This window comes from Ovis canadensis, chromosome 1 (genome assembly GCF_042477335.2).
Source record: "Ovis canadensis isolate MfBH-ARS-UI-01 breed Bighorn chromosome 1, ARS-UI_OviCan_v2, whole genome shotgun sequence".
NCBI lineage: Eukaryota > Metazoa > Chordata > Mammalia > Artiodactyla > Bovidae > Ovis > Ovis canadensis.
In genome coordinates, this window is record NC_091245.1 from 47,457,625 (window position 1) to 47,474,176 (window position 16,552).

The 16,552-nt window shown below is 44.0% G+C and overlaps 1 protein-coding gene across 22 annotated transcripts in view; it reads right to left on the reverse strand.

Annotated features, from left to right (window-relative positions):
* The window catches only part of PTGER3 (prostaglandin E receptor 3), a 291,735-nt gene extending 275,626 nt beyond the window's left edge, over positions 1–16,109 (reverse strand). For 15 of the 22 annotated variants that reach the window (XR_011257830.1, XR_011257839.1, XM_069594537.1 and 12 more), the window contains exon 1: positions 14,435–15,676. Coding sequence is in view for 20 of the 22 variants with exons in the window: in XM_069594537.1 (XP_069450638.1) it covers positions 14,435–15,328 (894 nt within the window). In the remaining 2 variants the exon portion in view is untranslated. Of the gene's footprint in view, positions 1–14,434 lie in introns of all 22 variants that reach the window. The other 7 variants (XM_069594615.1, XM_069594605.1, XM_069594504.1 and 4 more) reach the window with 5 other exon arrangements.
* Between the last annotated feature and the right edge of the window lie 443 nt (positions 16,110–16,552).

The following is a 16,552-nucleotide window of genomic DNA, read 5'->3' on the forward strand; positions in this document are numbered from 1 at the left end:
ACATATGCCCTTTGTGTTTAGTGTTAGACTTTATTGTTTGCGACCAAATATCAAGTTGAGGCAGAAGACTAGAGCTCTGACATCAGAGGGTATTCTCATGCTTCCTGAAATTGACCTACAGCACGATTTAATAAGAAATAGATGCGAGAGGAAAAAAAATCAAGACATCCCCTAATATTTTTTATAGAACAAAATTGAAGAAGAAATTTACTTTGTGGATCCAGGCAAATCCTTAATCTATACTTGAGGAAATTATTACCATTAAATGAATTCAAAAATATGCCACCCAGAATGTTGGTCATTAGTACATCCAATGGTTTATACAGAACGTTGCCAGATTAGCATCAAACCCAGACTGCATTTCATCCTTTATGGAAAATTCAAGAAAATTTTTTTTTCCTTTTCTTGTTGCCTCTCTGTGGTGTTGATGGAGTATTTGTGAGCTTTCAGAAACTTATATACCTACCTCTGTCCCACTAGAAACCTCAAGCTATACCCAACTCACTTCTGGACAATTCTCTAAGTCTAAATCCTTAATTGTAATTTAACAAAACTCACAATGTCTTTGAAGATGAAGTGGGGTCCTGAAACATTATGTCACACATAACTGTTTCTTGTATTTGCTAAATAAGTAAATAAATAGCAAAGAAAAAGGAGGGAGAGAGGGAAACATTTGTTGAAACAGGACTTCATAGTCACTGAAATACTGTATTGCTATAAAAGCAAAATTAAGGCTTCCCTGGTGGCTCAGTGGTGGAGAAACAACCCGCCAATGTGGGAGACATGGGTTCAATGCCTGATCAGGGAAGAGAAGATCCCACACGACGTGGAGTGGCTAAGCCTGTGCGCCACAACTATCAAGTCTGAGCTATAGAGTCCGAGAGCTGCAGCTTCTGAGCCCATGTGCCCTAGAGCCTGTGTTCTGCAACAGGAGAAGCCATCACAATGAGAAGCCCACGCACTGCAACTAGAGGAGTCCCTGCTCGCCACAGCTAGAGAAAGGCCCTGCAACAACAGAGACCCAGGACAACCAGAAATAAAGTTAATCCAAACATAATTTTAAATAGCAAAATTAGACCACTTCATGCAGCCTGTAAATATAAACTATTAACCAAAAGCTATGGGGAAAAGTACATGGAACCTGGCCAGTAAGCTGCAAGAGTATATCCAAGGTTAGTTCCTTAGAAACAGAGCCTGAATTGGAGATTCTGACAAAGGCAGGAAGTCAAAGTGAAAGATACAGAGAGTCCTGGCTTCGTCTTCCACAGGGTCACCTCCACTCTTGGCACCACCAGCAATTTATATGAGCCAAGAAATCCACCTTCCCCTTCCTTTTTCTCCCCTTAAACTAGCTTGCTTTAGCTTGGTCTGGATCTTCTTCCGGGATGATGAGTCTTATAACATCCTACTATTTCACAAGCAAACTTTGCTTATTTTCCTTTCTCTCTAACTATTCCAATTCACATCTCAGAACAAAAAAATAGCCCCCATTAGATAGAACTTAATTCTAAATCTGCCCATTACTAGCTCAGAGTAGTCACTTCCACCTTAAGGAGGTTGAGGTGAGGTTGAGGTGAAGTCGCTCAGTCGTGTCCGACTCTGCGACCCCGTGGGCTGTAACCTACTAGGCTTCTCCATCCATGGGATTCTCCAGGCAAGAATACTGGAGTGGGTTGCCATTTCCTTCTCCAGGGAATCTTCCCGACCCAGGGATTGAACCTGGGTCGTCCGCATTGGAGGCAGACGCTTTAACCTCTGAGCCACCAATTATTTTCCACCTTAAGGAACTAGATGGAAAGTCATTTGTGGACAGGTAGCCATTTCCTTACCAGAGGTCCAGAGAGGAAGATGGGACCTTATTTCCTGTCAGAGTCACAGGACAAGGATTAGAGAAACCGCAGAAGGTCTTGCAAAGTCTATCTCCAAAACACTCTCTGTGAATATATCCAATTCTCCATTCCAACCTCAGCTGTCATCATTCCCCATCAGGACAGTTTCAATACCTTCTACTTGGTCTCCCTACTTTCACTCTGGCCCTTCTGCAACCCAGTCCTCACACAGCTTCGAGAAGAATCTTTTAAAGACATAAATCCAATAATGTCACTCCCCTTGCTTCAAATCTTCCAGTGTTCTCTTAAAATAGTATCAAAACTCATCCGCAGGGCCTCACACAATCTGGCCCCCAACACTGTCTCTACCTCAATTCACAGACTCTTCCTCTCTCCACACCCCTCTCACTTCAGCCACACAGGACTTCCTTCTACCCCTTTGAACTTACCAAGTATTCCTCCTGGAGATCACTCATACCTGGTTCTTTCCTTTCCCTCAGATATCAGCTTAAATATTACCTCTCATTTAGGAGGCACCTTTCTCCAATGTTTCCATCTATGAAAGTTCCCCAGGCTTCCTCTATCACATCACATTGCTTTATTTTCTTAACAGTATTTACCACAATCTGACTTCTCATCCAATTTATTGACTTTCTCCTTCCCCTAGAATGCATGTTTGCTGAGACAAGGAAGCTGGTCTGCTTATTTCATTGCTATATTTACAGCACCTATAGCTGTGTCTGACACATAGTAGGTACTCAGTAAACAATCCCTGAACACATGAATAGGTAAATAAATTCTGAATGGTCCCAACTTTTTTTCCTATATTCATAATTGATAAAGAAAAGTAACATTGCTGCTTTGAGTCACAACCTCAAGTTTCTCCAGGAAATCATTCAGTAAACAACATATTCCTTAAAGACAAGGACCATGCCATTACTGTATCAGGTTGTAGTACAGTGTCTTGCATACAACTGATAGTGTCACTTAAATGAATTAATATATCATGGCTCCTGTCCCTGACGTTGTCAAGATAATTTCACGTTATTTTACTGTTTATTTACACAGATTTAGTAGAACTCACTGATACTCAATTGAGAAGTATAGTGTCATATAACTTTAAAAATAAAGTGAAGTTGCTCAGCTGTATCTGATTCTTTGTGACCCCATGGACTGTAGCCTGCCAGGCTCCTCCGTCCATGGGATTTTCCAGGCAAGGATACTGGAGTGAGGTAACATTTCCTTCTCCATTAAAAATAAAAGATATCTCTAATTAAATTTAGCATTGTTCCACACAAACCAAGAACTAGAATTAGCAACACTTAATTCAAGCAATATGCGTGTGTACATGCATGCTTTGTTGCTGCAGTCGTATCTGACTCTTAGCAACCCTATAGACTGTAGCCTGCCAGGCTTCTCTGTCCATCGGATTCTCCAGGCAAGCATACTGGAGTGGTTTGCTATGCCCTCCTCCAGGGGATCTTCCCCACCCAGGGAACGAACCTGTGTGCCCTGCAGCTCCTACATTATAGGCAGATTCTGTTACTGATAAGCTACGGGGAAGCCCAGTTGTTAAGCAATTATTAAGTGTGATATGGTGTTTAAGTGTTTTACATATATTATTAGTACTATGTTTGACCATAAACGAGAAAGGAAGAAAGAGACGGAAGGAGGCAGGAAGGGAGAGAAAGAGAGAGAAAGAACCTCTAAGAAAATTCTTTGTGCCTCTTGCTGCTGCTGCTGCTGCTGCTGCTGCTGCTGCTGCTAAGTCGCTTCAGTCGTGTCCAACTCTGTGAGACCCCACAGACGGCAGCCCACCAGGCTCCCCCGTCCCTGGGATTCTCCAGGCAAGAACACTGGAGGGGGTTGCCCTTTCCTTCTCCAATGCATGAAAGTGAAAAGTGAAAGTGAAGTCGCACAGTCGTGTCCGACTCCTAGCAACCCCATGGACTGCAGCCCACCAGGCTCCTCCGTCCATGGGATTTTCCAGACAAGAGTACTACAGTGGGGTGCCATTGCCTTCTCCACTGTGCCCCTTAAAAAGCAATAAATTTCCAATAAGTAAAGGTATTCAAACAAAATGGAAAATTTCACCAAGAATATTCTAGAAATAGATTAAACATTAGATGAGTTATTTTACTAAATGACCTTTTATAAATCAAGAGATTTTATAAGGTCAACCCTCTTCTTTTACAAATATGGAACAGAAGTACAGACAAGCAATACGACTTGCCCAGGATGAAATGCAAATTCCTATTTCTAATCTTCAAGGCAATCTACCAGTGCACTCCTTCCTTCCTTACTCCTCAGTCCTTGACTCATAATATTTCTTGACATTCTCAAACATACTTCAACAAAAACATATTTGCTTACCATTCCTAGCACACCTGGCTCAGTTTTTCCCTATGCGCTTCTGCACAGACTTCCACTCCCACTGCCAATTCTATGCCAAGCTTTGTCTCTCCTTTTAAAGCCACACTTAAGGAAAAAAAATTTTTTTTTTTAAATTAATGTCTCTACATTTCCATCTGATCTCAGTACTCAAGGGCTCTGATACCTTTTCTAATTCATAAGGCAGCCTGAGTAATCTTCTTAATACACAAAGCAGATCATTATCACTCCCTCACTCAAAGCTAGTTGTTTTCCAAGACACTTAAGATAAAAATCTATAAACTCTCAAACAAAAATGACAAGGTCTGCATGGTCTGGCCCTGCCTCCCTTCCTAGCTTTACCTTAAAGCTACCGTTCCTTTTATTCATGCTAATGTACCTCTCTGGCACTCTTTAAGTTCCTCAAATGCTTCCAGCTCTTTCCTACACTGATAGTTTCACACGTTGTTCTTTTTTCCTTAACGTACCAACTTCCAAGTTTCACCATAAATGATGTTTTCTTAGGGAGATCCTCTTTAAGCACCCCCACATTCACCAATGCATCAAAAGAAGGTCCTCCTTGACACTTTGCCAAGGCACCTTTTTCTTGCCTTTATAACACGTCCATTGTTTTCATGTGGTCTTCCCAGGTGGCGCAGTGGTAAAGAACCTGCCTGCCAGTGCAGGTGACATAAAAGACACGGGTTCGATCCCTGGTTTGGGAAGATCCCCTGGAGAAGGAAATGGCAACCTACTCCAGTATTCTTGCCTAGAAAATTCCATGGGCAGAAGAGCCTAGAGGACTACAGTCCACAGAGTCACAAAGAGTTAGACACAACTGAAGCGACTTCACACACACACACATTGTTTTCATGATGTGTGTAGGGGGATGCCAGAAGCTGCCCTGCTCTTCCCTGTTCAGGTGGGCAGAGCAAGTCACATTGGAGCAGGTATCACAGAAATAAGAAACATTCAGTGTGGTAAATGTTGACTGAGTTGGTTTTCATAGTGGAAAGTTTTGTGGTACAACAAAGGAAATCCATACAACACCCCCGGTATAAGTTGCTGGTTACCTGGAAAGAAGTAGACCATCATAGTTATCATATTTTCTGGGGGAAAATAAAAAGCAGAGAAATCTAACCTCTTCTCCCAACATCTGAAGCCAAGAAACTTAGTAGAGAGCAACTTTGGCTGCATTCAGTAGCGGGAAAAGACATGGAATGTCTTAAAAGAAAACTTACTGGCAGAGAAAGACAAACTTGCGAGAAAGTCATCTGAGTACAGCCCAGAGCCTAAGGACCCCAGAAGGAGGTTCCAGGCAGTACGTGGCCAGAGGCCAGCCGCTCTCTGGGTCCTTACATTCTAGTACAGTGGTTGTGCTTCAGAAAATTGCTGCTGAGCTTCATGGCTGAAGTTAGAGGGTGTGAATGAATGTGACTCCTAACAATGGCGCCCAAGCACAGACCCATTGCAGCCTGGGCAGGCACATGCTCCATGAGGACTTCACAGTGGCCATGGACCAGCACTGCCCTTCAGCCCAGACAAGATCAACCTGCAGCAGCTGCACCATGTGGCAGTGAAAGCAACTAGGGTGATGACCAGATCACCCTGGTCATCTGATTGACCAGGTGGTAACCAGATACATCTGGTTACAAACGTAACCAGGCTGGTTACATTTATTTACTGGATCAATGGTTTATTTTCTGTGGGTCTACCTTAGTAGATTGAAAGTTTCATGGAAGAAGCTAGCATGTCTGTTTGGCTTATGCTCAGGGCTACCAAGTACAGCACAGATGGCACCCAGCTCCACAAGGACCGTTTTTCACATGGAACATGACATGAAGACTGTCCCTTAGAGCCAGGTAACTGCTCAATGTCTTCAACCTTACCCTAGTCATCACTGTATCACCAGGGAGGCAGACACGAAGCAAGCACTCAGTACATATTTACAGAATAATTATATAACAATGCATGATCTATTCTGTTCATTTGTATACATTTCTATGATTCTTCTTAAGACGTTTTTGGGTATTTCCCCCCCACATACCTAATATGGTATGTCTAAAAGGGATGATTTTATCTATTTTGAGCCACAGGAAGTCAGAACGGAAAAGAAGGTTAGAGTGATAAGTGTTTTTATTGTACTCACGAGGAAAGGGAAAACCAGAAAGATAGGATGACTTTAATCCTTTGGTAGAAAAGCCAAGATGAGAACCGCGGGCTCTGTGCCTTTTACTCTGTCTAGCCCCCATCTGCTCTTCAGTAGCTTTCTCTTGTTCTTATGAAACAGAGGCAGAGGTCACTTAATCACTGACTGCTGTTGGTGCCTTTGACTGCCAAGGCACTGGATTAATTAGGGAAATGCGGATGTGTGTGCTCTACTTGACCCAATGTGGTAGTACGTTATCAGGGAAATTTCGTATGTCAAGACCACAATGAAAGCTCCACTTTATTAGACTGGTGAATTCTTCAAAACACACTGCATTTTTTAGAATCTCTCTTTCAGTATTTTCAGCATTAACAGCATTACTTCTTTTTCCAAATGCTCATGAGTCATACCAACAGCAGCATATTCTCAAGCACAGAAAATAACACACTGAATATTCAGAAAGAGGAGCAAAAAGATCAAATCTACTTAAAGGAAATAAAGGATTAGTGAAAAGTATGTTCTTAAAATTATATTTTATTTTTATTAGATAAATAATTGCTTAAAATAGGCAACTTCCCTGGTGACCCTGTGGCTAAGACTCTGTGCTCCCTATCCAGGGGGGGCAGGTTCAGGGGACTAGATCCCACATGCAACAACTAAGACCCAGCACAGTCAAATATATATACACACACACACACACACACACACACACACACACACACACACACACATATGTATATATATTATATATATATATAATGTTTTTTAAAAAACTAAAAAAATTGCTTAAAATAAATATACTTCCGGCTCCAACTTGGCCATCTGTCTTTGTATTACCAAGATTTATAAAAATCTTGTTTGGTGTAAAATTTATCCTGTACTTATATGATATGACTCTTGGAGTTCCCTTATGGCTCAGCTGGTAAAGAATCTGCCTGCAGTGCATGAGACCTGGGTTTGATCCCTGAGTTGAGAAGATCCCCTGGAGAAGGGAAAGGCTACCCACTACAGTATTCCAGCCTGGAGAATTCTATGGACTGTATAATCCATGGGGTCACAAAGAGTTGGAGAGACTGAGAGACTTTCACTTCACTATATGATATGCTGCTGCTGCTGCTGCTGCTAAGTCACTTCAGTCGTGTCCGACTCTGTGCAACCCCACAGACAGCAGCCCACCAAGCTCCCCCGTCCCTGGGATTCTCCAGGCAAGAACACGGGAGTGGGTTGCCATTTCCTTCTCCAATGCATGAAGGTGAAAAGTGAAAGTGAAGTCACTCAGTAAGTGTCTGACTCTTCATGACCCCATGGACTGCAGCCCACCAGGCTGCTCCGTCCATGGGATTCTCCAGGCAAGAGTACTGGACTGGTTGCCATTGCCTTCTCTGTCACTATATGATATGACTCTTACCTAAATTAGCACCTAATTTCTTTCCAACAGAATTAAAGTGAGAAAAATCAAGCCTCCTCTTCTATCTCTGCCACCATCTTTCATTTTTAGGTTTATAGTCCTCAAACACCTATCATAAAAATCAGCAATGGTAAAATAAAACACTGATTTTGAATAGGTGACCAGACCAGCTGCTGAAATCTTCTCCTTGTAAATGATGACCAAGAGAATTCTAGGAGGGCTACTGGATGGGAAAATTACACTTTGTGTTATTTGCAGACTACAAATAATATTAATGCCTTGTCAGGACCTAGACTAACTGTGAGGCAGTTTACAACTGTGTGTTTCTCATGCTTTGGTCTGATTTAAGGTTCATGTAAACTCAGTTCTGGACTGTGAGTCAGTGGTGGAGAATCTGTGCAGCCCCAACACTCTGGATCACCTGTGAAGAGATGAGGACCACCAAGCCACAGGCTCTAGCCTTAAGAGGTCTGCAGAATGATTTGACCTAGGACAGCAACTAAATGCACAATTAATTCGACTCATTTACATGAGGAGAGGTCTGAGCACGTGGAGTCCCTGACTGGAAAAACAAGAGACATATTCTAGACAGAGGTCTTCAGAGCACGAGGTGGTGGGAACTCCTCCAAGTTCAAGGGAAGGGGAGGTGGGATCCAGCATGTCTTAGCTTTAGAAAGTTAACTGGTAGTTGTGAGGGGGAAAGCATCCCAGAACTGAGAGAATGGTGATGGTGACGGGGGCAGGGAGGAGGGATGAATTACAATACCTTGCAAAGATTTACAAATATTTATCTCACAATATTTATTTGCCTGCTTTCTTAATTTTTTTTTTTTTTCTGAAAAGTTACATTCTCCACCACATTTCCCCACCAGTTAATTATAACTAATCAAGCTGTGAAACATCATGTCTCTCTTTTCTCCAGTTTCCTGGGGGAAAGGTCTATCTGAAGATAAGAAGTCAACACTGTCATCTATAAAAAAATCACAGTAGTATTCTTAATATGGAAGAAATAGTCTCAACTATTTTCACATACATTTATTTTGCTTTTTATTACAATCCTGTGAAATAAGTTGAGTTGGTGTTTTTATTCCTCTTTTACAGGAAAAAAAGAAAAGTGTTCACAAAGATATCAAGCAAGCTATTTAAGGTCACACAGTGGATTGTGTTATGTCACTGGAACAAGAACCTGTCTTCTGATTTATGTGTTCAGATATTTACTCAATAGGCTTGTGGTGGACATACCTTGTATGGCTGGTCATCATGATAGTTCCTAGGAAAAGAACAATTTTCCGGGTAGTTACTATATCTGCCCTCAGGAGGTCAGTTAATCCAGAAAGTTCAGTAAAGTGTGACTCAGATCAAGACACTGGATCTGCAAGGTAAGTGTTGTGGGACCAAAGAGCTGCTGCCCCCAACCAAGCCTAAAGAGGCCCAAGGAAGGTTCCTCTAACAAAGTCACTGCTAACTTGGGACCTTAGCCAATCCAAGACAGTGACTGCTCGGCAGCTGTCCTGCATGGCTGAGGGGTGAGGTGTAAAGTTGGAAAGTGGAGACAAAAGTGTTCCAAATAAAGGGAGCAGAGTCACTACTCCACACTGTTATTTCCATGTGTGTGTGTACGTGTGCACACATGCGTGAGTATGCATCCCTCTCATTTAAAAAAGTTACACACTGTCCAGCTGTCATTTCTGTTTAAGAATGAATTACTATGTTTACCATAAAACGCTGACATACACTCAGGAGACAAGATATAAGAGGAACCCCAAGAAAAATAACGTCCCTTCTTGGGTTACCCTCATTAATCTCTGAAAATTAGAATTTTTCTAGGGAAAAGAAGGACTTAAGAGGCCATCTAATAATTCTCAAGAAGCAAGGCAGGAATTGAAATACAAACCACTTACTTACTTCTATGATAAGGGATTGACGGAAAAGAGGGATTCAGAATATGACATGCTACAATTGTAGATTCCAAGAGTTGCCAAGTGTGAAAGAGGTGCATGTAGAACCCTGGTGGACTATAAACGTGCTACCCGTATGTGAGGAGTTTGAAGGAGAACTTCTCTCCCTGCTTTCTAGCTCTGCAAGGCAAGGACTGAAAATCGAACATGACACCCAGTACGTCTCACTACCACCTCTCAGCTTCCCCAGACAAATCATCGATCATCCTCCGTTACAAATGCCTGTAGTGCATATTCCTGAGTGTAATTCCCAGAAAAATGATCCTATGGAAACTTTCATAATTGAGTTATTGACCTTTACAGCTTTTTCAAAGGAGGAAGTCCAATGAGTCACACGTATGCTACAATTCTAGACCATCTGAATGTCTTCAAATAAGATAGCTTAAGAATTTGTTTAATTCCTGGCTCTCTTTAACAAACTCAAGATACAAAAACCTACATTTTAAGCCCTGATTTATCTCATTAATCTTCAGGTTATGTTTGCTTCTGGATATATCACTTAGATAACCTGCCATCTCTTTACGTACAGTGTCCAAAAGCCCAAGTCACTCAGAAGCCCTCACTCTTCACTTCAGTGCAGTCACTCAATCGTGTTTGATTCTTTGTGACCCCATGGACTGCAGCACGCCAGGCTTCCCTGTCCTTCACCAACTCCTGGAGCTAGCTCAAACTCATGTCCATTGAGTCAGTGATGCCACCTATCTCATCCTCTGTTGTCCCCTTCTCTTCCTGCCTTCAATCTTTCCCAGCATCAGGGTCTTTTCCAATGAGTCAGTTCTCATCAGGTGGCCAAAGTATTGGAGTTTCAGCTTCAGCCTCAGTCCTTCCAATGAATATTCAGGACTGATTTCCTTTAGCATTGACTGGTGGGATCTCCTTGCAGTCCAAGGGACTCTCAAGAAGTCTTCTCCAACACCACAGTTCAAAAGTATCAATTCTTTGGCACTGCCCCCTTTCTTTATAGCTCAACTCTCACATCCATACATGACTACTAGAAAACCCCATTCTTACAAAAGTACAATTGACCAAGCAGTCTCCTTCTCAAATTTCTCATTCTGGGTCATTAAACCATGATTCTCCCAAATAAGAGAAACTGAGCATAACACATGGAAAAAGACCTTAGATATCTATTAGCTCTACTTTTGCATTTTAAGAGGATATATAATTTCCCCAGTACTATGATTAGCACTAGAACTGCTGGCTTTTAGCTAAGTCAAACAAACAAATCAATACAACAGAAAAAAGATTAAAAATAAATTCAGAGTCAAATATCTTGAATTAGAAATCTGGTTCTAATATTCTTTACTGTTACTTTTGTAACACTATAAAACACCATTACTTCTGTAAAATAACCTATTGCATCTATTTTTCACATGCAGTGCATTTAAGGCAAATTTTCTATGTCAAAAAATGTCAGTGATTCCTCAAACTTAAAAAACACTACATCTATGTTGCAAAATATCTCCTTGAGTCAAAGCATTCTCTGCCCACATCCGTGGCTATTGAGCAGGGAATTTGCTGGTTCAAGATTAAAGGCAAAGTTCCTAAGGCTGCTTTTATACAGTTTCCAAGTTGTAGATGAGAAACTCTGTTGCTCATTATCTCTCTTCACAGTGTAGATAGCTTTTCGTCTACTATTTTTAAGATGGCTACAGTATTAGTCACTTAGGGCTTTAGTATTGTAGCTGTTGTACCTGTTTGAGGAGTGCCAGATGTACAAAAGTACAAACTGCCGTCAGGGCTTCCTCTGAACAACAGCCTCAGGTTATTCCTGCTACTGGAAACTTGGCTATCATGTCAAACAACTGGACTATTTGGTGATTGTAGTCCATAAAAAATCTAATGATAATAAGTCAAACAGATTGTATTGCTGAGCCAATTGACTGATTTCAACAGAATTTGATGCTTTATATTGACTAAGAAGTGTAGGTCATCTATCAATGGTGACACCACTTCCCACTGTATTCTCACTTAATTTCAGATTTTTTATTGTATAGCTTCTGGAGGAAAAAGTTTAAAAGCTTTTGTTTGCACCATAGATAAACCTCTATTTAAACCAGATAAACTGAGCAATGGCTATTTACACAGCAGGAATTTGCAGCAGTTGGGATGTTTTCTTATTATGGTATCTATTCTCTGCTAAGTTTTTCAGCAGTGACAACTGAACATTATTATCATCACATTAGTCCTCCAAGATAAGATACACTCAGAGTCCTTTTAAGTAAGAATTTTGGATAATTAAATTAGTATCCTGTGCCCATTTTTTTTTTAAAGCTAACAGGGAATCTATATTTTATAATTAGGAAAAACATTAAAAAAACACCCTCTCACTTCAGCATTAATACACTAAAAATTCAGTTCACTAAATTCTAGTGTTTTCATTCTTATAATTCCCTAACCTATTAAGAGAGCAGTTTTGTCATTTTCTTTCCTTTGAAATAATTCCAACTTTGTACTGCAGATCTTTCTGAAGATATTTGGAGATTTAACTTCAGTGGTACACAAAACAGAAGACAGAGTAATTCCTTTAGCTCAAAAAATACCCATTTTGAAAACCACAAATTTCTTCTCTTTGATATGATCACATGTTGAATTTGTTTAATGTTTTTATGAGAACTGACCCAATAAACTTTGATAAAATACTCCAAACCAATGAAGTTTATATGCAAATATTAATTGAAATTAGGATGAATTCCAAATACAAAGTTTCTTAAGAGTGAGTCTGGTCATCCTAGGCTTCAGTTTTCAGAACTGATCAAAAGTCTTCATAAGGCCACTGTGCCCATCATATTAGAAGCATAGTTTTGAAATAAAAAACACACTGCTTACTTTCTCTCCTACTTAAAAAGAAAGCAACAACTATACGTCTGGTTAACTGTATGAGTGAGTATTTTATTCATATGATTTACCTTTTCCCTTGGATATATAGAGCACATATATAAAGAGTGTGATAGAACTCAAATATGTGGGACTCAAATGACTGTTGTGAGAAATTCAAATATTCTGTTTGCCTTTAAAGCTACAGTTATAGTAAAGTGCTTATTATTTAGAATTCTTTTTTTCTTCTATTTGGCTACCTACACACAGTAGAAGTAAATATGTCTAAAATTGGTGCTGGCTTTGATAAGCCACGGTGATGACATCAGCCTGACTTCTAGCTTCTGGAATGCAGAACTGAGACCTTACAGCGATTTGTGGGCTATGAGGTCCCAACATAACTCTCCTTGTCACCACCTATGATCCATTCCAAGCCAAGACTCCTGCTCTAAATATACTACACAATGAAACAAGAGTATTCTGGAATATTGGTGTTGTCAAATGCAGGAGTGGTGGGGGTGGGGTGGGGTGAGAGGAGAAAAGGAACCACGGTTCTGTTAAAAAGTACAAAGATTTTTAAATTGTACATGGTGTACTACAATGTTAATGTACTTAATATAACTTAACTGCACACTTAAACTAGTGGGAAATTTCATGTTATGTGTATTCTATCACAATTAAAAAAAGAAAAGCTCCGGACTTCCATGGTCCTGCCATAAAGATTCCAAGCTCCCAATGCAGGAGACACCCGTTGGATCCCTGGTGGCAGAACTAAGATTCCACAAGCCCCAAGATACAGATAAAAACTTAAACAAGGAAAAAAAAAAAACCCTATACGTGGGTGGTTTCTGAAAACTGTGCCATGGATTCCAGGAGTTTTTCACAACTGTCTAATAAATTTCTAGGTCAGATATGTCATCTGTTGTAACCCTGTCACAGTGACCAGGTCGCTCTTGCAGGAATATTTACTGAGCCAGGTTGCTGGGGGCCTAAAAAAGTAACCATTCATCAGGAATTAGTAATAGCACTTACACCAAATGTAGAGCTAAAAGGACCGCAGAGGAAAACCTGGAAAGTAAGATTAAGAGCTGGTGTTAGACAAGCAGCATATGGAAATATCACTTGCTCCCGGGCTGTGGGCCCCCCGAGGAGCTGGTAAGTGCAGAAACCTCTACGAAGGGCCTTGCCATCAGCCCCGTGCAGTGACCACAAGGACAAGCAAAGGCTGATACGAGGGAGTTAGTAGGCCTCGGGGCCCACGGGATGACCGTGAGTTCTGGCACTTCCTAGAGGGCGCAGTGCAATTTCAAAGGACTGAGGCTGGCCAAGGGCGAGACGCCCCTCCACTCTCCTGCCTCGCGTCTGCCTGCTAGCAAAGCGAGCTGCGGCTGCTGCGGGAGGGCGCGCACTAGCTCAGAGGCTGTGCCTGTCGCGGGGTGGGGGCTGGGGGTGGGGCGCCGGTAAAGTACTACTGCAGAGTGAAAATCAATCGACCCAACGGGCGAGAGGTATTTGAAATAAGGAGAAAACCCAGAGTACGCGGCTAGAGTTGTCATCGCCATTCTATTCAGCTCCTAGTACTCCTGGGAGAAACCAGTTTCTGCACCAGCAGTGAACTAACACCTGGGTATCTTCTTACTCTCTCCGATTAGAATGTGAGCACCCCTGGGGTCTCCAGGCGTGCACAGCCAGAGCCTAATGCGGTGCCTAGCACTTGGAAGATGCTCAGCAAGTAAATGAGGAGCTATGCTCTGAAGCCGAGACCAAGACAGCGCAGGTAGAGCCCTCTCCAAAGTTCTCTGCTTGCAGACACGTCCCTGCAGGTGCTGTCACTTTCCAGTCTTCACTGCCCGCCGGCGCGCACGCGCCCACCTCGAACTCCCCAAGCCCGGGAACTACCTACCAGCAACGGCGACCAGCAGACCGACAGCACGCACATGATCCCCATGAGCTGGATGGCCGTCTCTGTCGTGATTCGGCCCCACTGGGCGCTGGACTGCGACGCCGTGGCCTTGGCCCTGCAGCGGGACACCAGGGCCTTAATGGTGGCCAGGTTGCAGGCGAAGGTGACCACCAGCGCCGAGAGCCCCAGGATGGCAAAAGCAGAAGCGAAGAAAACGTTGCCCCAATTTTGCCGGGAGTTAGTCCCGTTGCCCCCAGGCCCAGTGCTAATGAAGCACCAAGTCCCGGGCCACTGGATAGTATACTGACCTACGCCCAGCACCGGCAACAGGGCGAAGGCGAGCACCGCCAGCCATACGCCTAGCAGCACGGCGCGGGTGACGCTGGTCTTCATGTGGCTTGAGTACCAGTGCGGCGCCCGGGTGGCCAGAGCCCGTTCGACGGCCATGGCGCTGGCAATGAAGAGCGAGGAGAGCCCAAAGACGGTCATGGTCAGGCCGAAGAAAGTGCACAACCTCCCCGACGGGTCGAGCTGCTCCCAGCGCTGGTGGGACAGGTAGAGGACGATGACCACCGGGCTGGTGAGCAGCTGCCCGACCATGTCGGTGAGCGCCAGCCAGCCGATGCACAGCAGGAACGACTTCTTGCGCTTGCCCTCCCGGCGCCTGTAGCTCTTCGACACGAGCGTTATGGCCAGCGCGTTGCCCACGAACCCGGTGATCATCATGGTCATCGAAAAGGCTACGGACACCGAGCCGCAGTCCTCGCTGGGTTCCTGGGGCAGCGTGAGGTTGTTCGGCGTCTCAACGGCGCGCTCGGCCGCCCAGATGCCCGGGTCGGAGTGGTTGAAGCGCGTACAGAAAGGGGCGCTCGCGTGGTCCCGGGTCGCCTTCATATTGCCTTGGAGGTGAGGAAGGGACGGCACCTTGAGAACAGCGACGAGGGCCGGCAGACCCGGCGCGGGAGGCGGCGGCTGTCGGTGGCGACCGGGGCTGGGGCTGGGGTCGCGGCTAGGCTGCCCTCCATGATGCGGGGCGCAGCCGCCGCCTCACTTCGCCACTAAGGCGGCGGCGCCGGGGCTCCCGGGCCAAGCAGGCAGCCGCGCCGTCGGCTCCCAGGCGTCCGGAGGTGCCCGGCGCCTGCTATAAGCCCGAGGGGGGCGGGGCGCCCGTGGGCGTGGGCCAAAGTGCAGTGGGAGGAGGATGCAGAAGCAGCCGAGAGCCTCCCTCCCTCTCTCTTTCCCTCTCTCTCTCTCTCTCTCATTTTTTTGCTGCGGCTTGATCACTGCTTTGGCCGCCTGGGCTCCGAACATCCTTCCGCCCCCAGAAGACTCCTCTCGAAATGCCCCAGCTCCTGCCGGGACCGGCTGCCCAGCCAGGCTGCCCCGCGCGGCCCCGCGCCTCCTCAGGTTCTCTGCCAGAGGAGAGTTCGTGGAGAGGCTAGGACTAAAAGGTCTCCCTCGGCTACCCCACCTCAGACAAGTTGCCAAGGTGCCCGCCTTCCTCCTTCTCCATCCACCGAGGCTCGCGCAAGGACCGGATCTTCCTCCTGACGCTCTTTTGTAACCCTGGCAAGTGTATCTTACCTACCTGACCCTGAGCAATCTAGGCAAACCACACTCCTGATGCGTAGATGAGCGTGAACATTTTTCCCTTTCTGCTTTGAGACTCTAGTATGATCTTAAGCAGGCCAGGTTGCTCTGTCCCCAGGGGCGCACTGAAACTGTAAAACCAACAGTGCCGTAAGATTTAAGGGAATAGGTACAGGAAGACAAAATCAGGACTGTCGGATTCAAAAATAAAGAAATCCCAACTACCAACTCCTTCCTTCACCCGCCTAAATTCTTCCTTAACATTAAATATATATATATTAATTAATTAAAAATATTTTTCAAAGTTAGCTAAGGCAAACGGGGCTAGAGGCAGGTGGCTGGCACTCTGTATTTCACTGTCTCAGCACATCTGAAATATTGAAATCAAAGGCTGTTAGCCTGCTTGAGTGGGGGGAGGTAGGGCAGAGAAACAAGGCAAACTCTTACAAAGCCATCTTTCTCCACCCTGGACCATTCTTATGCAATTAGGACTAAAAACTGCATTTAGATGTTATGAAGGTCTTCACA